At 40.9% G+C, this 25,422-nt stretch overlaps 1 protein-coding gene across 5 annotated transcripts in view; it reads right to left on the bottom strand.

Annotated features, from left to right (window-relative positions):
• Nucleotides 1–16,797: 16,797 nt before the first annotated feature.
• LOC137378191 (kinesin-like protein KIF3B) overlaps nt 16,798–25,422 on the bottom strand; it is a 52,112-nt gene continuing 43,487 nt past the window's right edge. For 4 of the 5 annotated variants that reach the window (XM_068048360.1, XM_068048359.1, XM_068048361.1 and 1 more), the window contains one exon: nt 16,798–20,274. In XM_068048360.1, coding sequence (XP_067904461.1) covers nt 20,184–20,274 — 91 coding nt within the window. In that variant the 3' untranslated portion in view covers nt 16,798–20,183. The remainder of the gene's footprint in view (nt 20,275–25,422) is intronic. The other variant, XM_068048363.1, reaches the window with a different exon arrangement.

Below are 25,422 nucleotides of genomic sequence, written 5' to 3'. Positions count from 1 at the left end.
GCTCTTATATACCTCCACTAATAAAGGCAAGTATCCCGTATGCCTTCTTGACCACCTTATCTACCTTCCCAGCTACCTTCAGGGATCTGTGGATATGCAATCCAAGGTCCTTCTGTTCCTCTACACTTCTCCGCATCCTATCATTATTCCCTTGCCTTGTTAGCCTTCCGTCCAATGTATTACCTGACACCTCTCTGGATTGAAATCCATTTTCCATTGTTCCGCCCGCCTGACTAGTCCATTGATATGTTCTGCCATCTCGGGCTTTCTTCTTTATTATCAACCTCATAGCCAATCTTCATATCATCTCCAAGACTCTTAATCATACCCCCTACATTCGAGTCCAAATCATTGATATATACCACAAAAAGCAAGGGACCTAGTACTGTACCCTGCAGAACCCCACTGGAAACAGCCTTCCAGTCACAAAACCACCCATCGACCATTATTACCCTTTGCTTCCTGCCTCTGAGCCAAGTTTGGATCCAACTTGCCATTTTGCCTTGGATCCCATGTGCTTTTACTTTAATGACCAGTATGCCATGTGGGGCCTTATCAAAAGCCTTGCTAAAATCCATATAGACTACAATGAATGTACTACCCTCACTGCATTTTTTGAGGAGGTAGCAAGGAGGGTCAATCATGTTACACAGACATGACCTTCCCTGAACAAATCCATGCTGACTGTCTTTTATTAATCTATATAGAATATAGAACATTACAGCGCAGTACAGGCCCTTCAGCCCTCGATGTTGTGCCGACCTGTGAAACCATCTGACCTACACTATTCCATTTTCACCTATATGTCTATCCAATGAGCACTTAAATGCCCTTAAAGTTGGCGAGTCTACTACTGTTGCAGGCAGGGCATTCCACGCCCCTACTACTCTCTGAGTAAAGAAACTACCTCTGACATCTGTCCTATATCTATCATCCTTCAACTTAAAGCTATGTCCCCTCGTGTTTGCCATCACCATCCGAGGAAAAAGACTCTCACTATCCACCCTATCTAACCCTCTGATTATCTTATATGTCTCTATTAAGTCACCTCTCCTCCTCCTTCTCTCTAACGAAAACAACCTCAAGTCCCTCAGCCTTTCCTTGTAAGACCTTCCCTCCATACCAGGCAACATCCTAGTAAATCTCCTTTGCACCCTTTCCAAAGCTTCCACATCCTTCCTATAATGCGGTGACCAGAACTGCACGCAATACTCCAGGTGCGGCCGCACCAGAGTTTTGTACAGCTGCAGCATGACCTCGTGGCTCCGAAACTCGATCCCCCTACTAATAAAAGCTAACACACCATATGCCTTCTTAACAGCCCTATTAACCTGGGTGGCAACTTTCAGGGATTTATGTACCTGGACACCAAGATCTCTCTGCTCATCTACGCTACCAAGAATCTTCCCATTAGCCCAGTACTCCTTCCAAAGTGAATCACCGCACACTTTTCCGCATTAAGCTCCATTTGCCATCTCTCAGCCCAGCTCTGCAGCCTATCTATGTCCCTCTGTAACCTACAACATCCTTCGGCACTATCCACAACTCCACCGACCTTCGTGTCATCCACAAATTTACTAACCCACCCTTCTACACCCTCATCCAGGTCATTTATAAAAATGACAAACAGCAGTGGCCCCAAAACAGATCCTTGCGGTACACCACTAGTAACTAAACTCCAGGATGAACATTTGCCATCAACCACCACCCTCTGTCTTCTTTCAGCTAGCCAATTTCTGATCCAAAGCACTAAATCACCTTCAATCCCATACTTCCGTATTTTCTGCAATAGCCTACTGTGGGGAACCTTATCAAGCGCCTTACTGAAATCCATATACACCACATCCACGGCTTTACCCTCATCCACCTGTTTGGTCACCTTCTCAAAAAACTCAATAAGGTTTGTGAGGCACGACCTACCCTTCACAAAACCGTGCTGACTATCTCTAATGAACTTATTCTTTTCAAGATGATTATAAATCCTATCTCTTATAACCTTTTCCAACATTTTACCCACAACCGAAGTAAGGCTCACAGGTTTATAATTACCAGGGCTGTCTCTACTCCCCTTCTTGAACAAGGGGACAACATTTGCTATCCTCCAGTTTTCCAGCACTATTCCTGTCGACAATGACGACATAAAGATCAAGGTCAAAGGCTCTGCAATCTCCTCCCTGGCTTCCCAGAGAATCCTAGGATAAATCCCATCTGGCCCAGGGGACTTATCTATTTTCACACTTTCCAAAATTGCTAACACCTCCTCCTTGTGAACCTCAATCCCATCTAGCCTAGTAGTCTGTATCTCAGTATTCTCCTCGACAACATTTTCTTTCTCTACTGTAAATACTGACGAAAAATATTCATTTAACGCTTCCCCTATCTCCTCTGATTCCACACACAACTTCCCACTACTATCCTTGATTGGCCCTAATCTAACTCTAGTCATTCTTTTATTCCTGATATACCTATAGAAAGCCTTAGGGTTTTCCTTGATCCTATCCGCCAATGACTTCTCGTGTCCTCTCCTCGCTCTTCTAAGCTCTCCCTTTAGATCCTTCCTGGCTAGCTTGTAACTCTCAAGTGCCCTAACTGAGCCTTCAAGTCTCATCCTAACATAAGCCTTCTTCTTCCTCTTGACAAGCGCTTCAACTTATTGAGTAAACCACGGCTCCCTCGCTCGACAACTTCCTCCCTGCCTGACAGGTACATACTTATCAAGGACACGCAGTAGCTGCTCCTTGAATAAGCTCCACATTTCGATTGTACCCATCCCCTGCAGTTTCCTTCCCCATCCTACGCATCCTAAATCTTGCCTAATCGCATCATAATTTCCTTTCCCCCAGCTATCATTCTTGCCCTGCGGTATATACCTGTCCCTGCCCATCGCTAAGGTAAACCTAACCGAATTGTGATCACTATCACCAAAGTGCTCACCTACATCTAAATCTAACACCTGGCCGGGTTCATTACCCAGTACCAAATCCAATGTGGCATCGCCCCTGGTTGGCCTGTCTACATACTGTGTCAGAAAACCCTCCTGCACACACTGGACAAAAACTGACCCATCTAAAGTACTCGAACTATAGTATTTCCAGTCGATATTTGGAAAGTTAAAGTCCCCCATAACAACTACCCTGTTACTCTCGCTCCTGTCGAGAATCATCTTCGCTATCCTTTCCTCTACATCTCTGGAACTATTCGGAGGTCTATAGAAAACTCCCAACAGGGTGACCTCTCCTCTCCTGATTCTAATCTCGGCCCATACTACCTCAGTAGACGAGTCCTCAAACGTCCTTTCTGCCGCCGTAATACTCTCCTTGATTAACAATGCCACACCCCCCCCTCTTTTACCATCTTCTCTGTTCTTAGTGAAACATCTAAATCCCGGAACCTGCAACATCCATTCCTGTCCCTGCTCTACCCATGTCTCCGAAATGGCCACAACATCGAGATCCCAGGTACCAACCCATGCTGCAAGCTCACCCACCTTATTCCGGATGCTCCTGGCGTTGAAGTAGACACACTTTAAACCAAGTTCTTGCTTGCCAGTGCCCTCTTGCGTCCTTGTAACCTTATCCCTGACCTCACTACTCTCAACATCCTGTACACTGGAACTACAATTTAGGTTCCCATCCCCCTGCTGAATTAGTTTAAACCCCCCCGAAGAGCACTAGCAAATCTCCCCCCCAGGATATTGGTACCCCTCTGGTTCAGGTGAAGACCATCCTGTTTGTAGAGGTCCCACCTACCCCAGAAAGAGCCCCAATTATCTGTGTCTTTCTAAATGACGATTTATCCTGTCCCTCAGAATTTTTTACAATAATTTTCTCACCACCGTGGTTAGGCTGACTGGCCTGTAATAACTCGGTCTATCCCTTTCTTCCTTTTTGAACAGTGATACTTTGTTAGCTGTCTTCCAATCCTCTGGCATCACACCTGTAGCCAGAGAGGATTAGAAAATGGTGGTCAGAGCCTCCACTATTTCTTCTCTTGCTTCCCCTAACAGCCTAGGATACATTTCATCTGGGCCTAGGGATTTATCTATTTTCAAAGATGTCCAACCCTTGAATACTTCCTCTCTCACTGGGGCAGAATTTTATAAGCCCGCCGCCGATTTAAAAAAAATGTTAGCCCTCCCATGGGGGCTGCACGCCAAACAGCCGCCGAGATTCCAAGCGTGGCGGCTCACTTAAATAGGCGAGGCAGGCCACCACACCACCCCCGATCACGTGGAGGGGGCGGGCTGTCCGTCCCCAGCAATGGCTTCAGTTGCTTATGTGCAGGCGCCGACGCCATTTTTAAAGGGCTGTCAGCCCTACTGGGAAATTTAAATATTTAAAGCAAAATTGAATTAAAATAAATAAAAACATCTCTTTTGCCCCTCTCCCACTCCTCCAATAACAAATTAGTTATTTGCCCTATCCCCCTCCCAAAAACTTGAGGTCTGGGGCAGATCTGCCATGATCTTATTGGATGGCAGGGTAGGCTTGAGGGGCCAAATGACCTACTCCTGCTCCTATTTCTTATGTTCTTATGTTTTACCATCTGACCTTCCACCCCACCAAACTGCACAAATTTTCAACATCAATCCTTCCCATCATCCCCTACAACCATGATGTTAATTTGACCCCGTCCCCATGAGCCCCCTCCCCCTGCACTGCACTGATAAGCCTGCCTCCCCCCACCACCCCCACAAGCGTTCCGCCTGGTTTCCCCTGACGAGGATGCGAAGGCATGGCAATCCCGGCCGTCGGGCTGAAGGTCGTGGCCGGACTTTGGGAGGAGACGTGAGATTCATTAATTGTTACTTTAATTTATTTTCATATTTAAAGTGCAGTCCCGTCGCCAAGTGGCAGTGGGCGGGTGGGTGGGGTGGGGGCGGTGCACCACGGGGCATTGCTGCCAGGCAATATTGGGCCAAGCCCTGCCAGTGTCGAGGTCTGAGGCGGGCCTCATCCGGGGCCATCTTCAGGCCCCCCAGCCATAGATCCAGACCTCAAGGGCTCCTTAAAATCCAGCCCACTAGTTCACACTCCTTCTCCATGATTGCAATGTCTGTATCTTCCTTTGTGAAAACAGATGCAAAGTATTCATTAAGAACCGTACCAATGTCCTCCACCTCCACACACAGGTTACCCTTATGATCACTAATAGGCCCTATTCTTTAGTTATCCTATTGTTCTTTACGTAGTTATAAAATATCTTTGAGTTTTTCTTGATTCTACTTGCCAATATTTTTTTCATGCCCTCTCTTTCCTAATTTCCTTTTTAATTTAACCCCTACACTTTTTATACTCCTAGGTTTTCTGTAGTATTGAGTCCTCGGTAACTATATAAGCTTGCTTTTTAATTTACCCTCTAAGCTCCTTGACATTAAGAGCTCTGGATTTAATAGTCCTTCCATTTTCCTTTAAGAGAACATACTTGCTCTGAACCCTCACTGTCTCTTCCTTGAATGCCTCCCACTAATATGGGACTGATTTACCTTCAAGTAGCTGTTTCCAGTCCACTTTAACTAAGCACTTCTCCACTTAGCAAAATTAGCTTTTCCCCAATTGAGAACTTGTATTGCTATCTTTTCCATAACTACCCCAAATCTAACTGAATTATCACTTCCACCAAAGTGCTCCCAACTGATACCTCTTCCATCTGCCAAGCTTCATTCTCTGAAATTAATTCCAGAATTGCCTGCTCTCTTGGTGGGCTTTCTACGTAGTGGCTACTGGGTCTCCTGTTTGCATTTTAAGAATTCTGCTCCCTCTGTGCCTTTCACACTTATTCTATCCCAGTTAATATTAGCTGTCAATATTCATCTTCATTTGTCTAATTGCCTAACTTATATAAATCATTCTGCAAATTGCTGTATCTTCTGTCCCAAGTGCAATCTCTGTGAGCATTGTTCAGAGATGTAATAAGTTCTCAAGTGTAGTAATTTATGTAACGAGGAGAGTCCAAGCACCAACCCTCGTGGTACTCAATTCAATATCTCCTGCTAGTCTGTCAGTAATCCTCTCATGCGTACTTGGTTTCCTTTTTTTAAAATCCAATTTCTTATCTGGTCCCACGTTCTAGATTCAAAGTTTTTAGTTTTATTAGCAATCTCTTCTGCAGAATTTTACTTTCTGGATTCCAGATAAACTATATTGTAGGAAGTTTCAGAATAAAATCTTTAAGGGAGTCAAGAATTTGTTCAAGGACATTTCCTTTCTAAATCTATGCTGACTCTTTTTCTTTATTGAATTAATCTGTTGTAGACTCTCCTACTTCCTAAAATGTTTATTAGTTTTATATCCCTTTTTAATTATTACCATGTTTCCTTACTTAAAAACCTGTGATAATTCTCATACCTAATAAATTTTTCATTATTGTACATATTTAAAATTTTACTCATCCCCTTCAGAACTCTAGGTTATATACCATCTGACTCAGGAGTTTTATTAGTTTTCAGTATCCTTAACAGATCAAGTACCTTTTCCTATCTACTTCAAAATCCTCCAGGATATCTTTTCTACCACATGTTACGACCAAGGCAGGAGTAATGCACTGTTAACTCAGTCCCACTACTCCACAGGTCCCAGAATATCCAGAAAGTTTTTCACCTACCAAAGAATAGCCAAATTAGATACACTATTTGTTCCCCAAAATAAAGAACAAACCAGGTTTCTTTAAACAACATGAGCTATTTATTAGAAAAGAAATAAGAAGTCTTAACTACTAACGAGATAAATCTACATACATGAACAACTCCTTATTTCCTTAACCCTCATGCCCACACACATACATTTTTTTTTAAATGGTTAACCGGGAAAAAGGATTTTTGGTTTACAACTGTTTCTTAGGAATTGAACGAACAACAAAAATAATTGAGTTTATCATATTCTGGTAGGATGTTTTCAGTACGGTGAGGTGTCTTAGAGTCGAATAGTCGGATGCCACTTGCAGTCTTTTCAGTTGAGGTTGATGAACAGTCTGTGATGGGTAGGCATTCATGGCAATTTACGTGCAGCTGGTGTCACACAAGTCTTTCATCAGGGGTGTAGCAATAGGTCTGCTTAGGTCAGCAGCAGTCAAGCAGTAGAAGAATTCTTCAGATTTCAGGATTTCTTGGAACACAAGAGGCAGCAGGAACCACGCTGGATGCAGGATATTTTCTCAAGAGCTGTCGGATTCCTTTACTGAGAGAGGTAACACTTTTCTGGGTCTTCCTCTCTTGCTCCAAGCAGGTCAAAGCAAAAATTTCAAATGCCTCCCTTTGTCCAACTTACTGACTTTTTAAAGGGTCTGAAGTGAAAAAAACCTCCCTGAACATGCTCACATGTCCAGGCACAGTGTCTCTTGTCCTTTAAAAAAAAAACTGCTCTTGGGACGGCCAACCCCTGTCGTTTCCTTGAAATTGCTGGCTTTCCTGTCCTTGTACAAGTTCAACTTCCTTTCAGAGTACCCATAAAGTTCAACTTTTGTTATGAACTTCCTTCCAAAACATTGCAGGAATTCCAACTATTTGCAGCTGTCCTCCACTAAGCAAAAATCCTTTGCTCCGTTTTTTAAAAACACATAGAATTCTAAGTTCTGAGTACAAAAAAAACCTTTAACACAATAGTTGGATGACAAATCTTCCCTCGTAAATACCTTTTGGAAACAATCAAGTGCTCTACCATTTTATTCACCTTTAATTGCTCTACTACATTATCCTTTAAATTTCTAATTTCTTTCTTAATTGCTTCTTTAGCTTTGAGACTGAAAAACATAGTCTTACCGTGCTCAGCACCTATGAGTTCTATTTTTATCTGATACCTTAAGCAGCTTGTAAGGTTTGTAGAAATTGTTTTCAGCCTTCAAACTTCTGTCTCCATCCTTTTTTGGGACTGCACATTTATCTTTTTAACAGGCTGTGAACAATGTTTTTTAAAGCTATAAAGAGCTTAGAAACGGTACACAATAAAACAAAGATAGTTGCAGTCAGGATGTAAAAGGTTTTAGAAATATAAGAGAGATCAATAACAGTAGGGTATAATGTAGAATGGTCGAAAATGGTAGAGAAATAGCTGAGTTCTGAACTTGCTCATGTCAATGTTCAGAACAGTAGGCTGCAAAATGGCTAGTAGGAAGATGAAGTCCCGTTCCTGAATTTTACACTGAGCTTTGTTGAGAGACTGGAAATGGGAGGGACAGTTGAAGTGGCAAACCACTGGGATGTCAGAATCATTCTTAGATACATTGATGCTTGACAAAGTGGATACTCAATATGTGATCCAACGCAATATTGCCATCACACCTACTGACAAAAAGGTGTCATTTGTTACAATGATCGTTACTTGGCTTAAGCTAATGGATTATCTAACTATCCAACTGGAAAATCGCCTCATTACTAAACATGTCCAGGCTGTCATTGAACTCATCATTTCCAGAGATCCTCCTCCTACTTCTCTCCATTTCAGTTTCTCAACCAAACTTTGTGAGCTTGTACCCTTTCCTCAAATTTCACAATAAGGACTTTCTAGCACATGCATTATTTCAGCGTGCTCCTGTACCATTTAACTCATCTCTTAATTCCACTTCATCTCACCCCTTGCCAGTCTTTGCCACCTAAATTTGTGACCTTCCATGCTGTCATTCAGATGATTTAAGGTTCTCCATCCCCAATCATCTCATCTTCACATTATTATCCACTCTTTCAGCACAACTAACCCTCACCAGGATGGCTTTCAGTCTCTCTGTTTTCCCTTAGCTACCTTAGGTTGAATTTGTTCTCATTCTCAACAACTTTTAACTGATTACAATTTGTCCAAATCAAAGGAGTTGATAATTGCTATGGGCAAGTATCCTAGCTGTGCTCTTTTCTTTTAAGCATACATAGAGCACTTGCTTCAATTCATCTCAAGTCTCCTAATCTCTTCATCCATTACATTGATAATTGAGTTAGTCTGACATCCTGTTCGTGGTCCAAACTGTAGAATTTCAAAATCATCAGGGGGCTAGACATAAGGACATAATAAATAGAAGCAGGAGTAGACCATAAGGCCCCTTGAGCCTGCTCCACCATTCAATACTATCATGGCTGATTTTCGGCTTCAACTCCATTTTCCCACCTGCTCCCCATATCCCTCGATTCCCTGAAAGATCAAAAATCTATCCCAGCCTTCAGTGATGGAGCATCCACAACCCTCTGGGTAGACAATTCCAAAGATTCACAACCCTGAGTGAAGAAATTTCTCCTCATCTCAGTCTAAATGATCGACCCCTTATTCTGCAGCTGTGCCCACGTGGCCTAGGTTCGCCAGCCAGGGAAACAACCTCTGTGTCTACCCTGTCAAACCCTTCAGGATCTTGTATGTTTCAAAGAGATCACCTCTGATTCTTCTAAACTCCAGGAGAAGCCCAATTTACTCAGCCGCCCATCATAAGTCAACCCTCTCATCCCAGGAACCTATATAAGTGAACCTTTGCTGTACCTCTTCCAAGGCAAGTATATCCTTCCTCAGATATGGAGACCAAAACTGTGCAGTGAACTTCAGGTGACGTCTCACCAAAGCTTGATACGATTGTAGCAAGACTTGCCTGTTCTTGTACTCCAGTCCAGTCCCCTTGCAATAAAAGCCAACAAGATATTTGCCTTCCTAATTGCTTGTTGTACCTGCATGCTGACTTTGTGTTCCTTGTATGAGTACACCAAGGTCTCTCTGAACATTAACATTCAAAAGTTTCACAAGAGTAGACAGAGAAAAACGCTGTCAATTGACAGAAGGGCTGAGAACCAGAAGACACAGATTTAAGGTGATTAACAAAAGAACCAAAGATGATAAGAAAAAAATTTAATGCAGCGAGTGGTTACAATCTGGAATGCATTGCCTGAGAAGGTGTTGGAGTCGGATTCAATGATGGCTTTCTAAAGGGAATTGGATAAGCTCCTGAAGGGAAAGAAACATAAATTGCAGGGCTACGGGGAAAGGGCTGGGGAGTGAGATTAGCTAAATTGCTCTTGCAAAAATCCAACATGGATTTGTTGGGCCGAATAGTTTCCTTCCGTGCTGTAACCATTCTATGATTCTATTATGTTCATTTATCCTTTATTAACCATGTGTCATTTTCCATCTCTGACTCTTCCCTGCTTCCTGAACTTTTGGTTCTCTATCTCTGCCAGTAGGGTTTCTAAAGGTACCTATTGCAAGCTCCAACTGTTTGTTTATGCCTTTTTCCATGCTAGTTCCTGCATAGACTCCATTCATTTGTCAATTTCTCAGTCTTGTTTTTATCTGGTCTGGTGACATTCTTAGAAAACAAAAGCTTATGAAATGTTTTCTTTTTTCCTTTGCTGACATTTTTACCATCAAACATTACTTTCTTTCCTCTCCCTTTCAGTTTTCTAGAGCGATTGCTCTCTGTGCAACACTCTATCCTTCCAGCTATGCCTCAACGACTTTTGTACGCAGCTACAGCAAACGTGAAACTTACTTTCGAGAACAATGCCAACCATTTCCATGTGAAATAGAAATTTGCATACAAATTCTGCAATCTATTATACAGTGCAATTTCCTATATTGTGGAGACCAAATGTGGACTAGGCAACTGTTTACTGGACACATGCATCTCTCTGCAAGATTAATTCTAAGCTCTCTGTGGCTTGCCACCCTGATCCATCCATCTTGGGACTCCAAGATCAATGCAAACTTCAGGAACAATATTTAACCTTCTGGGTACTCTGCAAAACTCTAATCTGAACAATTACAAACATCCAAGTCTTAGCTGTCTTTTACCATTGTCTTTATTCTCATTTCTCTATGCTTATTTTACTTTTGGACTATTTTACAAAACTCTCATCTTTCTAATGCCTTTTCACAGTCTTAATATATGAACACTTGTAAAGTTTTAGAACAATAAAACCCTTTTCATATGCTACAAAACCAATTTGCCACATCTTTTGTACTAGCATATATTTGGCACGATACTTACCTGTTCTCTCTTTGTGTTAGTTGTATAAACTGTATGAACTTTCTTTTTCACTTTGATGAAGGATCTTTACTTGAATGTTAATCTTTTATAGCCACTGGCTGTGCATTTCCAGAATTTTCTGATTCTGTTCAGTAAGCCAAGAACAAATATATACAGCAATTTGTGTTTATATAATGCCTTTGATGTAGAAAAATGCCCAATGAACTTCATATAGATGGGATCAAAAAGAGATGCTAAGTCAAGGAGTTATTAGAAGTGACCAAAAGCTTAGTCAAAGAGGTGGATTTTATGGTTATTAAGGAAGGCCTCAAAAGGACAAGAGGGAGGTAGACAGTTAAAGGGATTTAGGGAGGGATTTCCAGAATGTAAGGCTTAGATGGCTGAAGGCACAGCTACCAGTATTGGGATGAAATCGGATCGGCAGTGGATGCACAAGTGGCCACTAACAGGAAGAGAGAATTTGGGAGTTGTGAGGTTGTAGGGCCAGAACATATTAAAGACATAGGGAGATGTGAAGCCATGATAAAATTTAAACAAGATGAGAATTTTATATTTGAGAATCTGGAGGGACCAGGTATACATGTACATGTAAGCAATACAGTTTTCAATGAGCTGAAGCTTACAAAGGGTGAAAGTTGGGATGCTGGCCAAGATAACTTTGGAATAGTTGAATTTGAAGAAAACGAAGGCATGGATGAAGGTTTCATTGGCAGATGGACTATCTTAGGAAGGTGGAAGTGGGTGGTATTAAGGGTTAGCTCAGCTTGTCATCGAACAGGATGCCCGAGTTGCCAATAGTCTGTTTCAGTCTGGGACAATGATTAAAGAGGGGGATGAAATCATTGGCAAGGATAGTGCTTGTGGCAGGGGGCTAAGGTGCTGACTTCAGTCTTCCCAATGCTTAGCTGGAAAAAAATTGCTGCTCATTCGAAACTGTTCTTTTTGCCTCACCCAGGAGATTTCATGGCTGTGGGAGTAGGTAGGGACTAGTAAGAATACTCCAGCGATCATGGTATGAGGCAGGCTTGATGGACCAACTGGTCTTTCTAAGCTCGTCAATTTTGTATGTTGTCAGACAAGCAGTCTGACAGCACTAAGATGGGTGGTGGAAATATAGAACTGGGGGCCGTCAACACAGATTTGGAATCTGACATGCGGATGATGTCAACAAATAGATGAGGAAGAGGAGGAGGCCAAGGATAGGTCTTTAGGGGATCCCAGGGCTAACAGGGCAAGGATTGGAAGAGAAACTATTGCTTAAGGTGCTCTGGCTATTATCAGATAGATAAGAGTAGAACCAACCTCGGGCAATTGCACTGAGCTGGAAACCGTGGATAGCAAATAGAAGAGAACAGTTTGGTCGACCATGTCAAAGGCTGCACAGAGGTCGAGGAGGAAGAGAGAGAATGGTGCTTAAACCATTTTTAAGGTCTGTTTTTGTGCTGGAGGAAGGGCAAAAATAATGGAAAGTTTCACAGTGGAAGAGTGCATTATAACTTGGAGGAAAAAGGGAGGTTGGGGGATGGAACAGTAGTTTGCAACTACAGAAGGGTCAAGGGTAGGTTTTTGTTTGGGTGAGTGAGTGTTTTGTTTTGAAAAAGAGGGGGCCAGCACCTGAAAAGAAATAACCATTTACAATATCAGTTAGCATGGGGGCCAGGAAGGAAAGTTGGATGGTCACTGTTTTGTGGTCAAGCAAGCAGTTGATCGTTCTCATGGACATGATGAGCTTGGATAGAGCATGGACTGGAAAAGAAACAAGAGAAATGGGAGTCCAAATAGGGCAAGTGGAGGTTTGGCTTGGTATGAATGGAAGGGGGAAAAGTAGCAGAGACAACTTAATCAAGAGTCTCTATCTTGGTGGTAAGGATGTCTTGGCACTTGTTAAAGGGTTTGATGGAGTGGGCATGGGGGAGGGTATATCATTGCTCTTAAGAATTATTCTGGAGGGATGGGTAGTTTTGGCAGGGGAGACTGAGACCTGATAGCAATTGATATCATCCAGCCACATTTGTTCTCAGTCAGCTGTGTTCCAGACTCAAGTTTGCAATGCTTGGACTTGAGGGACCAAAGAGCCATTCAGGGAAAATGACAGATGTGGGACTGGGTGAAGATTTTTACTGGGCATGAGCAAAGATGCAGGTAAAAGATAGACTTGCATTTATGTTGCACTTTTTACTACCACAGGACATCTCAAAAAGTGCTTTACAGCCAATGAGGTACTGTTGAAAAGTAGGGAAGAGCCAATTTTCACACAGCAATGAGATAATGGTCAAATAATCGTTTTTAGTGATATTAGTTGAGGGATAAACTTCGGCCAGGAGAGCTCCTCTGCTCTTCTTTGGGTAGGAGAATTGATATGAAGGCAGAGTTTCAGGGAAGATAGGAATGCAGTGAACTCCGGGATAAGAAACCAAGGTGAGCTAATACGGAGATTAAAATCCCCAAGAACGAGGAGTCCACTCCATGGAGAAGCTAAGGACAGAAAGGAGGGAAGATATCTCAGGGATCAACACAGGGTCAGGCTGGAGGGAGGTAGAGGGCGCAGCTATATAGCACTTTTCAGCCAATGAATTACTTTTCAAGTATGGTCATGGTTGAAATATAGGGAAATGCAGCAGCCAATTTGCCCACCAAAATATCTCAGACAGCAATGGGATAAATGAACGTTGTGTGAGGAATAAATGTTTATCAGGCCATTAAGAGAACTCCTCTGTTCTTTGAACGTGCCTTGGGATCTTTAGATTCTAATGTAGATTAAAATGTCCAATAAGTGTTAGAATAAGCAGGTCTTGTTGTTTTACTATCAAATGAAAACAAGTAGGGGCTTGATGAAAAGCATGTGGTACCCTGATTACTGGAACTAGTGGATTAGGCATTGAAATTTATAGAGAGCTCTGGCCTATGGTTAAAGTATTTGATTAGTACTGAGAGAGTAGCACTTCCACTGACTTTTAAATAACATTTAATCATATCTCGGGTTATATAAAATCTATTAATGTAGCTATTAAAAAGGGCTGCCTTGAAAGATCCCAGTGTGGAAACTGCAGACCAATATCTGTAAGACTACATTTCAAAATACTGGCAAAAGTACTTCTCTAGGGGCTGAAGAAACTGTACAGAATAATTGGCAAACAAGTTGGCATTGTCTAACATGGATACTCTGCAGACATGAGGGAACTTCCCCAAGTTATGAAAGGTGGAACAGATAGACATGCTGACATATTGAAAAGGACTGGCAAAATGAGATTGTTGTAGGAGAACTGAGTGGTCAAATACTCTATCCAATAATGCACTATCACAATGTTTTATTAAATAAATGGCTTATCAGAGTTTGTGAATAGGAATATGACAGTATGTTCTACTACTCACACACCTCTTTGCACTTGCAAAAGAACCCTTGGATCAAGAAATTAGAGGTAAATCCAGATTCCACAGAGAACTCATGAGAAAATAAGATTCAGATGAGTCTTCAAGAGCACTGTCATCACAACAAGGAATTCATATTTTTGAGGAATGAACATTTTTTTAGCTTGTCACAAGATCTGATCTAGTAAATATCCAAATACAAAATCAACTCCTTGTCCATAGCCAATTCACAACTAAATGGGACAGAAATAGGACATAGGGTGCATAGCAGTATGCCAGCCGGAGAACATGAGAAACATACTATAAAAGTAAGCAGGGTGGGATGAATGGGCAGAAGTCTTGAATGCCTATGTTACCTCTAGACTTGACTGTTACTATGCACTCCTGACCAGTCTCCCATGTTCAACCCTTTGTAAACTTGAGGTCATTGAAAAGTCTACTGCCCATATCCTAACTCACAAGTCCCATCACCCTTGCACTCACTGACCTATAATGGTTGAGCTGTGCTTCAATTTTAAAATTCTCATTGTGTTCAAATCCCTCCATAGCCTCACCCCTCCCAATCTCTGTAATCTCCTCCAGCTCCACAACCCTTCAAGATAGCGGTACTCCTCTAATTATGGCCTCTTGAGCACCCCCCAATTTTAAATGTTCCACCATTGGTGGCTGTGCCTCCAGTTGCTAAGGCCCTAAGCTCTGCACCCCTCTCACCTCCGTAAGACGCTTCTTAAAAGCTATCTCTTTAACTAAGTTTTTGGTCATCTGCCTGAATATATCTTTATGTGGCTCACTGTCAAATTTTGTTTTGCAACGCTCTTGTGAAGTGCCTTGGGACGTTTTATTACATTAAAGATGCTATATAAATAAAATTGTTCATACATGAATTATAACGGTCAATACAGGAAAATCAAAACATGTTAAACGAAACATACGCTTCTACCAAACTATAAGCAAGCACAAAATTACTAATGCACATTTACCTTCCACACTCATCTGCAGTTCCGTTTATGCTAAACGGATATAAGCAACTGAAGGAATAGTGCCTATTGTGATGTTCACTTCCGCAAAATGAAATGAACTCAACATCAAAGCTCATCAGGTTAATTGCTTACCAACTGTTGACAATTAATTTAATAGTGCGGAGAAATAGTAAGATGGTATCAACTGTGAAAATGTAATCAATAAAGTGCCTTTAATTTTTCCACAGGTTATTGCAGATAGTTCAAAGACTTGGTAAATCACTGAACATTGTTCAGGGTACTTCTCTTTCTCTCTGGCCTCCTTGTCTCGAGAGACAATGGATAAGCGCCTGGAGGTGGTCAGTGGTTTGTGAAGCAGCGCCTGGAATGGCTATCAAAGCCAATTCTAGAGAGGCAGACTCTTCCACAGGTGCTACAGATAAAATTGGTTGTCGCGGCTGTTACACAGTTGGCTCTCCCCTTGCGCTTCTGTCTTTTTTCCTGCCAACTGCTAAGTCTCTTCGACTCGCCACTCTTTAGCCCCGCCTTTATGGCTGCCCGCCAGCTCTGGCGATCGCTGGCAACAGACTCCCATGACTTGTGATAAATGTCACAGGACTTCATGTTGCGTTTGCAGACGTCTTTAAAGCAGAGACATGGACGGCCGGTGGGTCTGATACCAGTGACGGGCTCGCTGTACAATGCGTCCTTGAGGATCCTGCCAGCTTCCATGTGGCTCACATGGCTAAGCCATCTCAAGCGCCCGCTGGCTCAGTAGGGTGTAAATTCTGGGGATTTTGGCCGCCTTGAGGACTTCTGCGTTGGAGATACGATTCTGCCACCTGATGCCAAGGATACTCTGGAGGGAGCGAAGATGGAATGAATTGAGACGTCGCTCTTGGCTGACATACGTTGTCCAGGCCTCGCTGCCTTAGAGCAAGGCATTGAGGACACAGACTTGATACACTCGGACTTATGTTCCGTGTCAGTGTGCTATTTTCCTGCACTCTCTTGGCCAGTCTGGACATAGCAGCAGACGCCTTTCCCATGCGCTTGTTGATTCTGCATCGAGAGACAGGTTACTGGTGATAGTTGAGCCTAGGTAGGTGAACTCTTGAACCACTTCCAGAGCGTGGTCGCTGATATTGATGGATGGAACAATTCTGACGTCCTGTCCCATGAGGCTGATGGTTAGGCCAAATCCGTTGCAGGCAGCCGCAATCCTGTCGATGAGTCTCTGCAGACACTCTTCTGTGTGGGATGTTAATGCTAAGTAAATCACTGAACATTGTTCAGGGTACTACACCTTCTGAAAGTCCAGATTTTCATTTGGCAGTATGTTACTGTTTAGGAATTTAGATTTATGTAGCTCCTTATACATTATCAGGTTGTTCCAAAGTGCTTTACAATAAATGAATTTTCTTTAATGAAAAACACTGAATAAAAGTTTTAAAATGCAATTTAGTCTCATGTGCATTGAAACGTGATGCAGGTGCAAAAAGATAGACTCATGGAAGAGTAAGTTGGAACTGCTTCAGAAAGTTTATTTGTCATTTACAGGGTGCATTGCAATTGTACATTTACAACAGAAGGGATGCTTTTTAAAAAAAAAAATTGATTAAGTACAGGCTGTTATAAGATGCAGAAATTATTTAAGTTTATATATCATTTAAATAGTTTCAGTTTGAAATTTGGGACTTGAATTTCTGTTTGGTATGGCAAATTTTGTTTATTCTTACAAGATACGCAGTCAATTCTATAGACTCTTGCTCTGGACACCGTCTTCATTTATAATATGCATTTCATATATCAGACTACATGCAGGATTATTACGTGACATAGAAATCACTGACCTGAATGAAAAACTTTGGGGGGTTTTCCTGTTCAAAGGGAAATACTTGAAGTTTTGGCCATTCATTTTTGCTTTGCTTATAATATTCTAGACTACCTTTCTAGCAGCTGACATTATAATTACTTTTGTTCTTATTCCAGGTTCACTGGATATTTCTGGAAGAAATTACTACTTTTTGTTGCAAACAAAATTAAGTAAATGTTTATTGGGATTTACACCAATTTGATAACCTAAAAGTTAATATACACTGGAGATTTAGAAACCATGTAATTTATATGACAGAATCCCATGGAGTGCAGAAGCTGTTGTAAGAGAATTAGGAAACAGCCATTCGTGTTAGAGTAGCATTCCCAATAATCAGGACTCCAAACTACATTTATGCTTCCAAACAGTAGTTAGTGACTCAAATATTTGCTGACCAACCCAAAACTGTTAATTTTACAACAAAATGTTTATCAAACATTAACAGTGTTTGCAGTTTAAGATTACACAAAAAATTAAAATATTAGTGGATCAATAGTATAATTCAACACTAATGCCCTATACATTGTTACAGGCACTGCTCACAGTAAAAATGGCAATTATAAACATGACAGGTAAATTAATTATTTTGGAATTGTCTAAGCTAACTAACCTTTCAATTTAACAAAAACAGTAACTAATTCTGATTAGTTAATGCTAAGAATCTGGTTGTTTAAATCTCTCCTTTACTATTTGAAATGGAGGCAACATTTAGGAAAACTGTTGCAATTTCACAAAGCCGTTTCTATCTGCCCCCAACCCCACTAAAAGTTGGTGTCATTTAAACGAAGGGATTTCTCCTGAAAATATTAATCTAGTTGTAATTTTTTTTTTGTTTGCTTCTTTATAGATAACGTTTTCTCCATTGGAAGCTGGCGTCATAATAGCAGTTTGGTTGAGACACAAAAAACTAACTCCACATTTTAAGATCTCCTGAACATTGTAAACATACACTTCAAAACCTCAAATCAGCATTTGAGAACATCTCTCTCAATCTAATTACCACTGATACAGGGGTTTGGATAACGGTGAAACCGTTCAAATATCCAACAAAATGTACACTTTTTAAAAAGACGGTTACCAGTGCCAAACAAGAATTTTAATAAATGAAGAAATTTTTTGAGCATATAATGGAAAATGGCCACTCTCCACCTGTACTGACTTTATTAGATTGCAGATGGTGTATATAAGGATCCATGTAAAAATGCGCATGAAGATTCTCTCACTTTCAAGTTAGACTATGAAAACAAATGCCTTAATTATGAGGACACTGTTTAACGTAAAGTGGACTTCCAGGCGCGTTAAAATGGGGGAGATTTCCTGAGGAATATGTAATATCAAATTTAAGTAGGCCATAAAATGAGGTTAAAACAGTCCAATCTCAGGTCATGTTTTTTAAAAAATATCTTACATATTCAATGTTAACAGAATTTTTACAGGAAGAAGCAATAAAAAAAATATTCTCTTCACAATACAACAGAAGTTCTGTCTCATGTAAGAAATTTAACAATACTTGCCTCATGGTTTTAATTTTTTTTTTTACAATCGGGTTATTTATTTCTCAGCACCCAAATAAACACTCAATCATCCCCTTTCATATTCCTAATGCTGGATTTGATTTTTAATGCTCCAATGTAATTTGACCTGGCATTGTGCTTTTAAATAAGCCAAATATTGCAATAAAAGCTCCAACTGCAAAAACGCTTAACATTTTAAGATGACTACCTAAAATCTTTTAAACATACACCCAAACTCAAACTGACTCTAACTGTTGTGCATATTTGGGAGATATTTTTGTAAAGCTCCATTTCTACTACAATGCCTCGTTTAATCAATCACAGGTCAGGCGTGAAAATCAGTATGTTCAATTTTCTGATTAGTGATTCTGTCAAACGAGACTCCACGAGTGATAGATAATTTGCTGCACACCAGGTAACCAAATGGACTTTGTTGCTACAAGAAAATAGTGACACTTTGTGACTGTGTAACATTTCATCAAGCCCAAATGTGACTAGATGTAACCTTAGGCAAGCTTAGATTTTGAATCGGGACACTGACTTGGTATTGTGAAAATTTAATTTCTAAATATTATCACAGGAAGTTTTATTTATAAGTTGGTGTACAAGTGTTACTTATAATCAGAACCAACAACTTAAAAATTATTTAGGATTTTATACTCGCAAAACATTCAAGGAAGTTAAATCACATTTAGTCCTGGATGACATCGCTGCTGCTAAATCCAACTGCCATACTTACAGCCTGGTTATAAAGTTTCAGATTTGTACTTTAAAAAAAATATGCTTTAAAGAAGCTGCATTGAGTCTTTATGTGAGGCTGATGTATATTAATACAAATTAGGTTGATGTTTGATGAACCATATCTATCCCCTAAGTAGGCAACAATTGCTAACTATCTTACAATGTCAGACCACTGGCCAGCTTTATTATCTCTTACTGCATGTTGTATTAGGGTCCGGAAAAAAGAAAACATACTAAACATTTAACATTAAAGTTAAACAGTAATAAAAAATGAGTATGAAAAATACCAACTATACAGTAACAAAAGTTCAAATCTATTCTATCTACATTCGACTTTCCAACAAGAAAACCAAATAAATTAAAGACATCAAAGTTATGCATTATTTTTAAGAAATCTTTAAATACAATAAATTTCCTCGTAAAATGTGAGGTATTCTTTTGAGATATATATATATATATATATATATATATATATATATATATAGGACTACACGTTTCCATAGCAGCAAGCAGTGGTACTATCCACTTGGGTTATATTACGAAACAGATAATTTTGTCAAATTAAGAGTTGTGGGTACAGAGGAAGTGCAGTTTTTGTCTAGGAGTGGAATGGTTTACACTGTAACAACAAAACACAAACGTAAATTTAATCTCAATCCAAACTCTATTTCTGATCTGTGTGAGGCCAGACTGAAATTAGACCAGGAGATGAAGTTTACTGGTCTCCATTTTTTCTCCCTGTTGACAAGTTATTATATCTTCGTGAGAGTAGATTTACTTGGGAACAAGGCCACGAGACTGTGGGTAGAGCTGGGTTCCAGACCCAGTTGAAGAGGGGCCAATTTTTTTCCCAGTTTTAGGCCTGCTGAAGACAACAAATATAACTGCAGTTAGTGAAACACATTTTTCTCCAATAATGTGCAGTCACCCCACTAATTTGAGAAGTATGATACAATAAACACAGGATTAGTCTAAAATATGCAGAAACACGTGTCCATCAACAAGTACTAAGAATGAACAATCTCTACAACTTTGATTTCATACAAATTTAAAAGTTACTTAAAATAGCAACTTATCATATTCATAAATAAATGTAACCATTCGTGCAGGGATTCTCAACCGGGGTCCGTGAGGATATTTCAAAACGATGTCCGCCAAGAAGAACCAATGGGTAGAATGTGGGCTTTGAGCAATCCACCTTTGCATCTATCTCAAATTAATATTGACTGAAATTTCAAAACTACATTTTCTGATTTTGAATTTTGAAATACTTCTGGATTTGAATTTGAAACGACATGGGATTTCCATTCAGGTACCAGTTTGTCAGATAAAAATACACATCACACATCTCCCAGGGGTCACTGAAAGGAATCTGATTTAAACAGTTGACCAGTTGTGTAAAACTTCTTTAAGCTGCATTGTGTCAGCACACGCAATGTCATTGGAGTGGAATAAGTCAATAAGGCTGGGCTTGTGACATCTGAATGGGTGAGGTGGGCATGCAGGGCAGGGCAAGGCAAGAAGTTTGGGTCATGAGCAGATCACAGTGAGTGAATCAACTATGAGTGCGTGGGTGAGGTGAGCCGGCCCCAGGATTCTTATGGTCCCTTGGCCATTTGTTTCAACCTCACAGTTCATGCCCATTTATTTCTTTTTATATTCGTTCATGGGATGTGAGCATCGCTGGCAATACCAGCATTTGTTGCCGATCCTTAACTGCCCTTGAGAAGGTGGTGGTGGGCTGCCTTCTTGAACTGCTGCAGCCCACAGTGCAGTTAGGGATGGAGTTCAAGGATTTTGGCCCAGCGACCGTGAAGGCTATATTGTTCCAAGTCAGGATGGTGGATGACTTGGGGGACCTTGCAGGTGGTGGTGTTCCCATGTGTCTGCTGCCCTTGTCTTTCTAGGTGGTAAAGCTCACAGGTTTGGAAGATGCCGTTGAAGGAGCCTTGGCAAGTTGCTGCAGTGTATTTTGCATAAGGTATACGCTGGTGCCACTGCGTGCTGGTGGTGGAGGGAGTGAATACTTAAGGTGCTGGACGAGGTGCCGATCAAGCGTACTGCTTTGTCTTGGACAGTTTTGAGCTTCTTGAATGTTGTTACAGCTGCACTCGACCAGGCAATTGGGGAGTATTCCAGCACACTCCTGACTTTTGCCTTGTCGATGGTGGACACGCTTTGGGGAATCAGGAGATGGGTTACTCTGACCTCCTCTTGTAGCCACAGTATTTAGACCAGTTAATTTTCTGGTCAATGGTGACCCCCAGGATGTTGATGGTGGGGGATTCAGCGATGGTAATGCTAGTGAATGTCAAGGGGAGATGGTTAAGATTCTCTTGTTGGAGATGGTCATTGCCTGCTTCAGTATCTGGGGAGTTGTGGATAGTACTGAACACTGTGCAATCATCTGTGAACATCCACACTTCTGACCTTATGATAGAGGAAGGTCATTAATGAAGCACCTGAAAATGGTTGGGCCTAGGGCCTTCGTTTTTGCTTCTTTCTTTTTCTTCCTTGTTAACTGAGTGTTGGTTGTGTCACCTTGTCTAAAAAGGCCGCCACTTCTCCCCATGTTCACTTCACTGTAAACAAAAAGGGCCCTTCAGGTTTGTCCAAAATAATATAATGGTTAAGCGAGGGTGGAGGGAGTGCGGTTCTTTAATGAGCAGTTTGCTCGGTCCTCATGCAGGTCGGGTTAATTTCCACCTTCATAATATACTGTCAGGGGAAAGACAAACTGTACTGAAATTCACCCAAAACTCTGCTGCCTCTACCTTATACCACACCAAGTCCTGCTCACCCATCTCCCCTGTCCTCACTAATTTACATTGGCTCCTGGGCCCCCAACACCTCATTTAAAATTTTCATCCTCATGTTTATGCCCCAACATTCACTCCCACATCTTCCCCATCCCCACATTTAAGGCGAAGAGAGCAGGGATACACAATAGGCCAGAGCTGGAGGAACACACAGTATTTGGTGGTTTGGAAAGCTGGAAAATGTTACAGATAGGGAGAGACAAAACCTTGAATGGATTTAAACACAAGGACGAGAAATTTAAATGAGGGTTTAGGGGACTAGGAGCCAATGTAAGTCAGTGAGCACAGGGTGATGTGTGAGCAGGATACGATGTGGGATAAGACAAGCGTTGTCAACCGGGGATCTGTGGTTCGCGAGCAGCTTGCAAGTGGTCAGCCAAAAATAAGTAGAGAATGTATAGAATATATAGTCCGCCTTGCACAATCAGCTTCACCCCTCTCTAATGAATTTTCAAATGCGCGCTTGAACGCCACGACCATTCGATTCAGCCAATTGCCAGTAACTGAGCTTTGCCACTCACTGAGGCACAAGAAGGCTCACTGCTGCAACACCTGAGCCTCAATCTGGCCAACAACAAATTTCATATTAAGTAAAACAAAATAACAAAATGTTCAATTGTATAACTAATTATTATACAGAAAAAAATACTTTTTGTTGCGTTAGAGGGGGTCCATAGAATTTTTATACCAAGAGTACGTGGCCTCAAACAAAGGTTGCAAACTACCGCATTCATGCACAGGACCAGTTTACTCATGTGCATTGTTCTTCTAAGGGCTTCTGGGATTCATACTTTGTTGGCGGCCCTGATCAATAAAATTGGTCAGAGATTGACTGGTTGCATGTATTGCACAATGAAATCAATCAATCTGTTTTTTCTTTAAAACAAAATGGCCTTTGGATATACTTTTTGAACTAATCAAAATCTCTTCTTTAAAAAAAAATTCTTCCACTTTGCAAAATGAACAAGATGAGATAGATGAAAGAAAATGTAAGTAAAGCATTTAGAAGTTTTAATCATGAAGTATAGAATAAAGTAAAAAAAAACAGAATGAGGACCTTGAAAAGCTGAACAGAAGTGCTTAAATTTTTTGTTAGTAAAATTTATACTAATCACCTGTGACATTACATATGGTGAGTCAAGATAAGGTATAGTCTTCAAGTGAAGCAGAGTGTCATGGTCCGGTAGTTTTTTTTCCGGGAATATGTCATTTGCCTTTAAGGTTTGCAAAGGATCAGTATTACTTTAAGATCCAGCAAGCCTCAGAAGCTTTGGAATGTGCATTTTCGGTTGCCATTGGATACAACCATTTGGAGGCTGCAATTCAAAAGGTGCATTCTCATTACCATAGATACAGCCACTGGGAGTGAGTCTCAAGCGATACATTTGTTACAATTCAATTTTGAACTGGCTTTTTAGTTGAAGACAGTTTGTTCTAACAGAACACAGAGACAGAGGACACAGACAGCTGTGGTGTTTAGCACACCTGAAAAATAGCTCTCAACCATTTAAATTGAAGGAAGAGGATTTTAGTCTGTTAATTAGCTCTCAAAATTCTTTAAAAAAAAAAGTCAAGCCAAAACAGAGATCTCTGGTAATTTAAATTGAAGAAACGAAAGTTAGACTGTGACAACCTTTTATCCCTCAAAAACTCTAAAGTCAGATTGATTCTGTTGAAAGTGTTTGCAAGTCGTTAATTGTTGAAATTCGCTGGAGAAAGAAAGCAGCATTCTGTGAGGACTTCAAGCAGAATTGGACTGTAAATTTGCAAGGACTCAATTTTTTCTATTTTAAATGTTGTTTATATCTTCATAGTGTTTATGAATTTAGTTCTTCTAATTAAAGAGTTAATCTGTTGATTTAAAGACACCTGGTTTGGTTAGCCTCATTCAGGGGTTAATAGATGGTACAATTTGGCTGCGTCTTTCTTTAATTTGGAAAGTTTTAAATGATATGTTAGGCGATCTGTGGAGCGATGGGATTGAATTATCAGTGCGTTTCTCCCACCACAATCAGAATCAAATATTTTGATTGGGGGCTTTGATTGGAGCAGTCAGTCTTAACAAGAGGTACAGAGGCTGTTGTATAATTGGATCAGATGTAATTTTAAAGTCACATTGTTTTTATTTTTATGTTATAAATTTCTATGGCCAGATTTGTAATAAAAGTGTAAACTGGGGAAGAGGCCAAACATGGACAAGGAAACCTCCTGCTGAACTAGTCATCCAGATGCCTGGAATCATGATCTCGGGATATTAATTCAACTCCTACCATGGCAGCTAGGAAATTTAATTTTAATCAAATTGAACTCAGGGTGACAGTAGCATAGTGGTAATGTTACTGGACTAGTAAGCCGGAGGCTCAGACAAATTCTCCGGAGACATGAGTTCAAAACCCATCATGGCAACTGGTGGAATTTAAATTCAATTAATAAATCTGGAAGTGAAAGCTAGCCTCAGTAATGGTGACCACGAAACTACCAGATTGCCATATAAACCAATTTGGTTCACGAATGTCCTTGAGGGAAGGAAATCTGCCGTCCTTACCAGTCTGGCCTACACCTTACTCCAGATCCACAGAAATGTGTTTAACTCTTAGCAAGCCATTCGGTTGCATCAAACCACTACAGAAAAGTAAAAAAAAAACAAACCGACCACCCAGCATTGACCTAGGCACCAGAAATGACAAAAGCACACTGCCCAGTTGACCCTGCAAAGTCAACAACCTCTGGGAACATGCCAAAATTAGGAGAGCTGTCCCACAGATGAGTCAAGCAACAGCCTGACTCACCAAATCATACCAAATTACAGCCAATGTGCCAGACTCCTCCATCATCACCCCTTGGTATGTCCAGGGGTAGTGGCACAGTGGTATTCAAATCAGGAGGGCGTGGCCCTGGGAGTCTTCAACACTGACTCCGGACCCCTTAAGTCACATGGCATTAGGCCAAACATGGGCAAGGAAGCCTCCTGCTGGTTACCACCTACCATCCTCTACCACTTGGAAGAAGCACTGAGGGTAGCAAGGGCACAGAATGTCCTCTAATTGTGGGACTTCAATGTCCATCCCCAAGAATGGCTCAGTAGCACCACTACTGATTGAGCTGACCAAGACTTTAAGGACATATCTGCCAGACTAGGCCTGCGGCAACTGATGAGAGAGCCAACAAGAGGGAAAAACCTACTTGATCTCGTC

The sequence above is a fragment of the Heterodontus francisci genome, chromosome 16 (assembly GCF_036365525.1).
Source record: "Heterodontus francisci isolate sHetFra1 chromosome 16, sHetFra1.hap1, whole genome shotgun sequence".
In the NCBI taxonomy this organism is placed as follows: domain Eukaryota; kingdom Metazoa; phylum Chordata; class Chondrichthyes; order Heterodontiformes; family Heterodontidae; genus Heterodontus; species Heterodontus francisci.
Note: the sequence above shows the minus strand (reverse complement) of the source record. Positions and strands in the feature narration are given on the sequence as shown.